At 40.4% G+C, this 11,413-nt stretch overlaps 1 protein-coding gene across 1 annotated transcript in view; it reads right to left on the bottom strand.

The window, feature by feature from the left end:
* Positions 1 to 2,177: 2,177 nt before the first annotated feature.
* Positions 2,178 to 11,413, bottom strand: part of EPG5 (ectopic P-granules autophagy protein 5 homolog) — a 128,693-nt gene continuing 119,457 nt past the window's right edge. The window contains exons 41-44 of the mRNA XM_037805516.1: positions 10,102 to 10,318; positions 9,412 to 9,627; positions 8,319 to 8,433; positions 2,178 to 4,141 (exon numbers count right to left, since the gene is read on the bottom strand). Coding sequence (XP_037661444.1) covers positions 3,959 to 4,141; positions 8,319 to 8,433; positions 9,412 to 9,627; positions 10,102 to 10,318 — 731 coding nt within the window. The 3' untranslated portion in view covers positions 2,178 to 3,958. The remainder of the gene's footprint in view (positions 4,142 to 8,318; positions 8,434 to 9,411; positions 9,628 to 10,101; positions 10,319 to 11,413) is intronic.

Raw genomic sequence — 11,413 nt, 5'->3', positions numbered from 1 at the left:
AAACTTCTCACCAGATATAGCTGCTGCAGGTCACATGATGCTTGCCCAAATGCCTGCCATACTATCTAGCATGCAAGTATCATGGTGGGCCAGAATAAAGGCAGAATTAGCACCTGGCTGTAAACCAAGAACTTTACCCAGCACGACCCAGGCACAAGCAGAAGATAAACAGAAGGGAACACTGTAAAAAAACAAACAAACAAAAAAAAACCCCAGCATGCTGATTTCCCAAAATTAATTCTCCATTTTGCTTAATGAAACAATTAATTGAGCAGAAAAATTATAAGCTACTTCCTCAAAATAAGCCACTATTTGGCACAAAACGAGTAACTGACAATTTTAAAGAATATGCACCTTATTGACCTAGCATGCAAATATGGGATGAGATCAGTTTATGGGAGTAATTGATGCAAACCAAAGTTCTGGAGTCTGAACTAGCCGCTAGCTGAATGTGCCAACAATACAGCACAGCAACTGAAAAGCTGATACCACCCCAAGGTCCAGGAAAATGGACTGCACTGCTTGACCCACAGCTAATGGGACTCTAATCACCAGGACATCATCTAGGAAAAGGCAAGCAGGGCACCTAGGTGCAAAATGTAAGGCAGCATGCTCTCTTGGGACCTGTATGCCTACAGTACGGGCCTCTGTTAAGTTTATATCCTAGGTGCCTCACTTGCCTCACCATGGCCCTGGCCCTGCTAATCCTGGGCATAGCCTTTTTAGAATAACATGGACCAAAACATGGACTAATTTGGGCACTTTTTCAAAAGTGCAGCCCCATAAGACATCATGGCCATCAGTCCTTTGCATTTAGCCTGGAGAGAACTGAGGGGTGGATCGGTGAGGTCAGAGACGTGATAAGTCTGTCGGGAGGCAAGGGAGCAGCCCCGGCCTGGCCTGCTCTGGGCAGCAGAACCATGACCAAATGGGCGATTGTGCCAGGGGTGGACAAGTCTCTGGGAGGGTGGAGAGGCTGGAAGACCATTTGTTAGAGATCCCTGCTAAGGGAGGTGGGGCCAGACGAGCTTTAATGATCCTTCCAACTTTAAAAGTCCATGTTTTTATGACATTTGCCTCAGGCTCCAGACTAAATAAATAATTTTAGGACTAAAAGCCCAAAGAAAAACTGTATATAACCTTCACTCAAAGGGAAGACACGCATGAGCACTCTAACCTATATAATGTGGACACACTGACTTTGACAGTTGATCAAGGAAAATGAGGAAGTTAAAATGAGGCTAGGATGGTCTTTAGGTTTTCATTTTCTAGACAAAGCTTCCCCCAGCCTCAAAGAACTGAGAAATGCATATATGGCCCCAGAGGGGGAGAGGCAGTCAGAGACTGACTGTCTGGTGAATGAGCCAACAAACTGATCATGAAATAAAAAATGAGCCCCATCTCAGGGCTGAGGTCCTCTGAGTGTGGCAGGAGCTTTGGAAAAATGTCTGGTGGGTCATGGCCCCACCTGCTCCTGCAGGCTCTGCAGACACACTTGGCCAGGCCACCCTCCCTTAATGTCCCCCAGCTGTGTCTTCCGGCTTTTGGCCATTCACTTGGCCTGGAGTTAGAAGACAGAGCAATGAGATTAACGGGACCAAGTCTGACTCTGTGACGCATCTTCTATGCACCAAAGAGTGGAGAAAAATGAATGCAGAAGCAGAAGAAGTGCTTTTAAGAGGTGATTCCTCCCAGGAAGCTGCTAGACATCCTTACCTGTACTGAATGCACTAATGGCCGCTGAGCAGTAAAAGTCTGGACCTGCGACACACAAGGCACACGAGGCAGGTCTTGGTCTTGCCTGATCCACATATTGTCCTGCAGAACCCGTAACTGTTGCTGAAACTGTGCCTCTGCACTCTCTGGCAACCATTTATTTTTTCTGAGCAAAGGCTTGTAACCCTTGAAAGCCCCTGGGCAGGTTGATCACCTGCCACTCTTCTTTCCTAGGGGGCTACAGCAGCGTTGCCATGTTCTAAACTATCTCTGTGGCTTTAAAACTTCTCCCTAGCCCAGAGCTTCTCACAAAACCTGCAGCAAGTAAACCTGCCATTGATAGTGTAGAGGCATTAATATGGGAGCACTTTTACTGACCGTCTCTGATAATCAGGTAACAGTGTCAAATAAAAAAATCCACATCAACTTTAAAAATTGAAATACTTTTCAAGATAGTGTGATTTTCTATAAACTGGATTCTTACCAGCTATAATCAAAGATTTATTTTTTTATAATTTCTGCAGACCAGATACATTATAAATATTATAAACTTTCAAAAATTAACAGATTAATCATAATTTTCTTTAAAATACATACTGTCCACTCAAAAATTTCACATTCTAGGATATCAATAATTACATCTTCCTCAAAGAAAACAGCACACAAAATATTTCCTGTCATAAAATTATTGTTGCCAAATCAGCCATTAAATTGTCCACTGTTTCCAAGACTTTTCTTACACAAAGGATGGAGAAGATGACTGATTTGCAAACGGAGAAACATGACCTGATAAAGAAGCAAAAACAAGGACAAGCTCTGATACAGGTCACTCTGTGGTCTACAAAACTCAAGAGGTTGAACAGAGATGATACTGACCAGAGCTGAAGAGCATGTCTGTGAGGCAGAATTCTTCTGTCCAACTACAGTTCAAAATTACTAAGTGCTCTGACATACTTCCAAATGTTGGGGAATATAATCCAACAGGATATACGAGAAGAGCCTTATCACTCTGTTAACCTACGTCACTCGCTGAAAGTGACTGCTTAGACATTTTTAGGTAAATATTCTTGGGCTTTTGATAACCCATAAACAAAAAAAACATTATGCACACTGGACAAACAAAATTAATTCCAAGCCAACAGAACATGGATATGATGACAGAAGCCAATCTGCTAATTCCTGGGGGGAAATAACGTATGTAAAAAGATGGCAACAGAACAAGGCAACTTTACAGGCAAGCTTTGGTAATGAATGGTTAACAACAGAAGGCACAGGTCTACTGACAAAAAAAACAATTTCAGTTAAGTCTCCCAACGTGACCCAATTTCAATGGACAAATGCTTCAGCAGTTTGGCTGGCTTCAACTGAGTTTAAATATGGAGGGAAGAAACAAGCAGAGAATGTAGGATCAGATACCTAGTCAAATTTGGTGTCTATCAAGCTGCAAACTTGGATGCCTTCAGGGGCACAGAAAGTGATGTGAATGAGGGACTGGGCTGGGGGGTGGGACCAAAGGGCATGCAGGGACTATAGTGAACTGGAGAGAGCGAGCCCTGTCTACTCTCCAAACACATCTGGACATAGCAATCTCATCCCAGACTGCCCTCATGCCATCCCTGATTTAGATGGATGGTTTTTAATACAGGACACTCAGCTAGATGGACATCCTGCTATTCAAGATAATCAGGACTCACTTAAACTAATTCAGCATTATTTCCCTTCTTAGAGAAATGACACAATGCTTTTAGGCTCGTATATTTCCCCCCATTCGAGAAATGCAGATATTTTCAAAATTGATTTACTTTGGAGGAAAATAAATAGGGCTCCTAAGTGAGGATTCTTCCTGACTCCCAAAATAGTTAGATCTGGCACAGGAGTCTTGACATTTAAATAAAACAGGAGATAGAAGTGGACGCACACAAAGATCTCCTGTCCTCAGGTCTGGTGAGATGACTGATACATTCAGCAACCATGAGTGGCTCTGAACCCAAGTAGAACTCAGCAAGATTCTCTTGTTGGATGAACATAAAAACTAAAAAGTCCAAGGAAGTTTTAAAAGCTAAGAAAACACACACACAGGGACACACACATACGTGTACATGCACAGTAGAATTATTTAGTGCCTTCTGACCTTCATCTCAGTCAACTACTCATTGGCTGAACTGAGCAAAGCTATTCGTGCAACAGCAAATTTAAATGTAAACATAAACAGCAGCAGGGTTTTCCAAGAGCCTCAGTGTTACTATCGGATGTTGTCCAAATAATGCACTTCTGGATAGAGAGAGTTAACAAGAAGAGCCAGGAAGTTTTTCCCATCTTGGAGGCAATGGCCAGGATGCTTTATAAATTGGGCGGCTTGAGATATCTGATCCTGGTATTCAATATACTGCTTACTTGATGTCATGGATTCAAGAGCATTCAGAGCCTAAAAGACATAGAAGAGAAGAAAGTTAAGCAGAAGCATGTAACTTGATTTCCAGAGATGTAGCACACTCTTCCATTATAACCTGGTACAAAGGTGCATCTCAAAGGAAGCCTACAGAACTGGAAATAGAAGTGCAGATAGAAGGCACTGATTAACCACAAGCAGACGGATGCCAGCAACCCAGACTTTTCCAGCTTTTGCAGTCTTTACATACAGCCTTCCCTCTTCCTGTCCTGTGCCATTTCTCAATGATTCCAGAGAGCCACTGCTGCGGTCTGGCTGGCCTTGTTACTATGTTCCTCACCTGCCACATGCATTCCTAAAACCATGCCCTTTACTCATTCTCCCCAGTCCCACCTACTGAATCCACTCTAGCAGATCAAGCCCACGACACGGTGAACCTGCAAACTGCTGCCTCTTCCTGAAGCCCCAACTGTACTCAGTCGGCAGCACTGAGGGTGGCACCTCTTGGCCTTGAACTACTTCATGCAACAAGCTGTTTCTCACTCAGGTGTGACCTCTTTAATTTTGCTGTTCAATTTGTTCTTAGATTACAAAATAATGTCATATTAAACTGTCGAACTGAAGTAAACTCTAAAGACACCAGTTGCTAAGTGCTGGTGAGGGTAAATGATGAGGTCACGAAATCAGCAAACAGGTATAAAGTACATTTTCAGGTTCCTCCTAGTTCTGTCTGACAAATGGCAGAAAAATGATGGAAGAAATGTTTCTACACCTCTCTTTAGAGGAAAAAATACAGAAATACAGAAAAAACACTTTTTAATCCATACATTTTTATTTTTCCTTCCTTTATAGTGGGACAAGAGAGAAAAATAACAAAAAATAAGAACAATGGTTGTTGAGGGTGGGGATTCTGTTTTACAGCTATACAGGCTCACCACCCCCAGAAGTCTGAACATGTTCCCCACACCACTGGGGCCCACTTACCACCATGGCAGCCCTCTACTCCCCATCCCCCCATACGAGAACCAATGCGCAAGAGAATATAGCTTGAAAGACAGGGTTGGCATGGCTCAGGAAACAAGGAGGGAAATTTTTTTGAGAGGTATAAATGAACTGGCTGTTTAGAAATAAATTACAAGGGGGCTACAGACAGAGGTCTTAGGGTTGAAGATAAACAGTTGAAGAGATTTTTGGTACCAAGTTAAGAGTTGCATGAACAGAGTGCCATCTAAGAATGAGAATCAACAGGGACAAATGTTTTTTGGTTTTTTTTTTGCAATAAAATTCACATAACATAAAATTAAATATTTTAAAAGGTACAATCCAGTGGTATTTAGTACATTCATAATGTACAACCACCACCTCTATCTAGTTCTAAAACATTTCCATCACCCCTAAAAAAACCTTGTACCTATTAACAGCCACTCACCATTACCCCCGCCTCCAACCCCCGGCAACCACTGCTCTGCTTTCTGTCTCTATGGATTTACCTAATTTGGAAGTTTCATATAAATGGAATCATGCAATGTGTGACCTTTTGTGTTTGGCTTCTTTCATGTAGCATCATTCTCCCAAGTCCTCCCTACAAAGTCTTCCTCACTACATCAAGTCCTGAGACATGGTGAACCTGCACTCCGTGCCTCCTGTCCCGGATCCCCAACCATACTTAGTCAGCAACACTGAAGGTTGCAATTCTAGTTTTTGAGGTTTATCCACATTCCAGCATGTAGCAGGACTTCATTCCTTTGTATGGCTAAGTAATACTCCATTGTATATATAAACCACAAATTGTTTACCCACTTTTCTGTTGCTGGACATGTTGCTTGTTTTCATCCTTTGGCTTTTGTGAATAGTGCCCCTAAGAACACTAGTGTACAAGTATTTGTTTGAGTATCTGTTTTCAATTCTTTTAGTTATATACCTTGGACAGGGATTGCTAGGTCATATGGTAATTCCATGTTTAACTTTTTAAGGTACTTTCCCATAGCGGCTGTACCATTTTACATTCCCAACAGCAATGTACAAGGGTTCCAATTTCCCCACATCCTTACCAACACTTGTTTTCCTTTTTTTTTTTTTTTTTTTTTTGATGACAGCCATCCTAGCGGGTATGAAGTGGTATCTCACTGTGGTTTTGATTTTCTTGCATTTCACTAATAACTAAGGATATTGAGCAACTTATCATGAGCTTATTGGCCATTTGTATATCTTCTTTGGAGAAATGTCTATTCAACCCTTTGTCCGTCTTTTAATTGAGTTGTTTGTCTTTTTGTTTCTGAGTTTTAAGAATACTTGATATATTCTGGATACTAGACCCTTATCAGATACAGGATTTGCAAATATTTTCTCCCATTCTGTAAGTTTTGAATATAGTGGGTCTTTTCCTATTTTTTAAGTTTAGCCCCCCAAAATGGTCTACTTTGACAATCTGCCTAAGATAAATCATTTAATAAAAAGATGCCGGTGGTGGATACCTGAAACTATCAAACTACAACCCAGAACCCATGAATCTTGAAGACAATTGTATAAAAATGTGGCTTATGAGGGAAGACAGTGGGACTGGGGGGGGCCATAGGTATCACACTCCCGTTTGTCTAGTTTTTGGATGGATGAGTGGAAAGGTGGGGGAAGGAAACAAACAAACAGACAGACAAGGGCGCCCAGTGTTCTTTTTTTACTTTAGTTGCTCCTTTTCACTTCAATTATTATTCTGGTTATTTTTGTGTGTGTGGTAATGAGGGTGTCGGGGATTGATTTTGGTAATGAATGTACAACTACATAATGGTACTATGAACAATCAAATGTACAATTTGTTTTGTATAACTGCGTGGTATGTGAATATATCTCAATAAAATGAATAATAAAAAAAAAGATGCCTTTTTTTCAAATCTGAAAATCTTGGTAAGTTTGGATAGTCATTTGCCATTTTAAGAATAAAGGAATGTAGGCAAAGACATACAAGACCTGGGTGACCTAGTGGTCACAACTAAAGCAGAAACCATGCTCCGGGAATTGGCAGCCACAGAAGAGTTAAAAGGTGTTATCACACTCTGACTTCTCAAATACACCCTGAAATGTACCTCACTGACTTCACAACGTGCCTTGGAAAACTGATCTGCCCAATTGTGATGTTTCATATGAGGCAGTAGGAATTCTGACAGCAGACGTCTAATCAGTCAGTTTCAAGTATTAGGTATTTTATAATACAAGAGTCCTGTGAAGAACCTAGAAACTGTACTGTTTGATCAGTCTTCTTAATAACCAAGATATCACACTGCATGTGGCTGGCTTAGACTTGATAAATCTGCAGAAGAAACACTTTCAGAAGATGAATTAAGGGGTCTAACCATCTACCATTTAGAGAGACAGTATTGCAGAGTGGTGAGAATCTGAAGCCTGGAGCCAGACTGGCCAGATATGAATCCTAGACCCAACATTTACTAGCTATGTAATTTTGGACAAGTTACTTAGCCTCTTCCTGTCTCAGTTCCCTCATATGTAAATAATTTTGCTTTAAGGACTAAATGAGTTAGAACTTTAACTCATTACCATTGAATCAGTTAGAACTTAGAACAGTGCCTTGCACGTATAAGCAGGATAGAATGCTGAACATTGTTAATGTTGTACAGCGGTGTACAGGGACAGCCTTGATTTCTTACAGCTACCATCATCAATGTTAGGTTATTCCAACATTGGTCAACCTCCAGACTCAAAAACAAGAAATGCTTCTTTGTTATTAAAGCTCAGCTAACCTCCATCAATCTCAACTCTATGTTAGCCTCCAGGCCCAGGAATGTACACGCTAGTGAACATTCTTTTCATCAGAACCAAATTCAACCCTAGACTGGCTTGCCTAAGACCTTGCTTCTTTTACAGTAACAGTAACAGTGCTTAGCAAATGCCTACAAATGCCTAATATTTGAGGCGGGTATAGACTATGACAATTTTCCAGCAAGTAAAGTCCACTAAAGGGAATGCTGTGCTCTGAAGATCATCATGTCATTATCTATAAAGGGTTAGAGCTGCCACCTCTCCACCTACTGGGGAAGATGTGGTGAAAACTTCATGGAAAACTCACCTGCCCACCTGCAACATTTCATATGAGACATTAGAGGTTCGGGCAGCAGTTGTCTAGTCAATAAGTTTCATGTATCTGGTATTTTATCATTTGCGATCCCTGTGCTGTTTGATCCTGAAAGCTGTATTTACTGACCTGCTGAGCTTTTGGGGTCAGATGTAATTCAGAGCCAGGCTTCAAACGGACCTGATCCTCTGCAGGAACCTGAACTGAAAGGAAGGTGGCCATGCCTCGGGCAACCACTCGGAATCTTAGACATTAGAGAGAGGACAGAAGAAGTAAATTACCATTAAAGGAAGCATTTTTAAATAAACACCATATTTTCTATTAAAAAAAAAAAAACACTTCTAGACCTATTATTGTTGTTAACGTCTTGAAGAAAATCTTAAGTATGATAAAGGAGACTTAATCTTCCCTTCCATTTTCACCACCCAAACAATGTACAGTATGTATAATCCAGATTCAAGAATTAAAGCCCTTGATTCAACCAAAAGATGAAATTTAAGTGAAACGCAATCACACAGTCCTGCTAAATTCTACCATAAGCAAAGAAACATGATGTTAACTGGTTTGGACTAGGTAGTTCCCAAAGTTGCAACAACACAATGGGCTTCCATGAGAATGCTGACACTCAAATAGTATGAAACATCTTTTCAACAACAGCAACGACTTGGGGAAAAAAGTTACATAATGATTATGAGATAATATAGCAAACTAATGGCAAATTCTTTCATGCGTTGGGATTTTTACTAATGAACCCTAGACTCCTTTCTTTCTCACTAGTTCCCCTTAATCCACCAAACAGTTTAACAGTTCTACTAGACTGAGCCACTGGCAGGCTCTCAACTTCCCTGAACTCACAGCACAATGATAAATGTTCACAGTGAAGCAGCTGACTGGGGGTATTTTACCCTAACCTTGCCCACCATCACTGGCCCAAGGCCAAAAGAAATCAGTAGTGTGGTAGGGTAACAAAGTAAAACCACAACAAGAAATACTACTAATAAAAATATTGTTTGAACTGAAAAATAAAGTAGTTTTAAAGTGATAAAAAATAAATGTGCTTTTTAAAATACAAAAATGTAATCAGGCTTTGATTTTTTTTTTCCCTAATCTTTGTGGAAAACCTAAATTCTAAGCTGAAAAACCTACTAAAGTACCACATATCCTAAACTGGTGCCCAAATCCAAGGCCTACTTATTAAGAGTAGTGACAGGCTCTTCTTTACCTGTTAGACAAGGGTGACTTCCGGCCCAACCCAATTACCCCCAGAATCCCAGAGCTGAGCCTCTCCTCAGCCAAAAGGCTCTGCCTGCTCTGAAGCATGAGCAATATTCGAATGACAGATTCCATCAACACTGAATCATTCTGCTCCGTCTGAATGAGGGACAGCTGCAGGACTTGGTGCCACCACAAAAACAGCTTTGCCTCTTCCTGCACAGAGCTGGGGGGAGACACAGGAGAAAATTACAAGTGGATTTTTCCCACTCCCATTTAAGTAAAAGTCTACATAAGTTTCAGGTATAAGGGACATTTAGTACTTTGAAAGGTTAGGTTAACAGATTTAATAAAGTTATGGGATTGTAACAGCTACAACTCTACGGGGTTCGTGTTCTTTCATTTAATCCTCATAACAACCTACAAAATAGGCATTATTATCTCTATTTAGGTGATAAGGAAACTGAAGCTTAGTGTTTTAAAATGCCTGTTTCAGAAAACAGAATACCTTAGAAAATTAGCCCATGAAAGAAGAATCTTTCCCAAACAAGGATCACTGTATTGACATGGAACCTCATAACTCTGTTTTGTATGTACCACCTGGTAATGTATACTTTACATATATACACTTACTTAAATCCTAAATTCCAAGTTAACCAAGTACAATGAGTTTGACAGAGCAGCCAGAAGGCCAACATACCTTGGATATACCTGTTCTAGCCACTTGCTTAAGGTGAGCAGCACTTTCATTTCATTCCTTAGAGTTTGTTCACTGTTTAAACATTGAAGCAAGTAAACATAAAGAGTCAAGTAACTGCCAAGGCACAGGCACTCCTGTAGAAATTCTTCCATGGTGAGCTCAGGAACTTGAAGGGACACCAGAATGGGGCCCCATCCTAAATTCTGATTGAGAGAATCTACGAAGAGAACACCAAGGTAAGACATCAAGATAAAACCAAGAGTCAAATTAACTACTTTAGTCTTCTCACTTCAAGCTTCCTGTCAAGAAAAATTTCTCACACTGGCCCTAAAGGCCATGAAAGTGAAAAGTGTCTCAGGGCCTAGACAGAAAAGCCCTCAGCTGCTGAATGTCTGCACAGATGAGCCACTATGGAGGGTTAAGAAATCAGAATTCAGCGCCGTGTATTTATAAATCACCTTTCTCATATTACGATTATTAAAAATCACATCTAGACACTGCCAGACCCAGTCTTCTAAGAGTTTTAACTTTAATACTACTTTCAAATATGTTATGAATACTCAGGAGTTTCCAAGGGAAATTACTACACTATCCATTATAAGTGTTTTTATTTATCAAAACTTAGTTTGACTCATAGGTCAGTGGAAACTCCTGAATGTTTCACAAACTGTGAAGAAAACAATTTCGATTTTAGTTTGGAATAGGGGTGTTATCTTAATGGTTCTCAACTCTACAGGGGGAGGGAGGGTGGGGGTGCCACATGGTGACATGCACACGTCCCACAGTGGACATGGATTGTTTATGGGTTGTCAAAACAGGACAGGTGAAAGGTTATATGTACTTCCTACCATTCCAATCCAACACTCTCCTTTCTCTCCTTCTGTCTGCAATATGATGTGTATTCTTCACTAGACCAGCTTGTTTCTAGAGTCTGAGCATTTAGAGTAGGAAGTACAAAAGATGAAGGGAAGATGTGGGAAGTGGTAACCTTTTCATAACAGTTTAAGAGGTGTGACAAGAAGCAATAAAAGGACTTCTAGAAAAACTCATTTTAACCAAAGTGACAAAAATAGGGGAAAATTAATATAGTGGAATATTATCTTATAGATTCTGATTTAAAGCATTTCTTTTGAGGATTAAATGACATAACACAATTTTATTACAGTAAAAAGGATGGTCTGACACTCCAAAACCAGTGTAACAATGAATTAGAGATTAAATACATAATTGTATCAACAGATGTGGGTCATAGATTCCCACGCTAACTGCAGATCTTTTTGAAAAAGACAAAATGTGTTCTGAAATAGAACAT

The sequence above is a fragment of the Choloepus didactylus genome, chromosome 16 (genome assembly GCF_015220235.1).
Source record: "Choloepus didactylus isolate mChoDid1 chromosome 16, mChoDid1.pri, whole genome shotgun sequence".
Classification (NCBI taxonomy): Eukaryota; Metazoa; Chordata; class Mammalia; order Pilosa; family Megalonychidae; genus Choloepus; species Choloepus didactylus.
The sequence above is the reverse complement of the archived record's forward strand: the minus strand, read 5'-3'. Positions and strand labels throughout refer to the sequence as shown.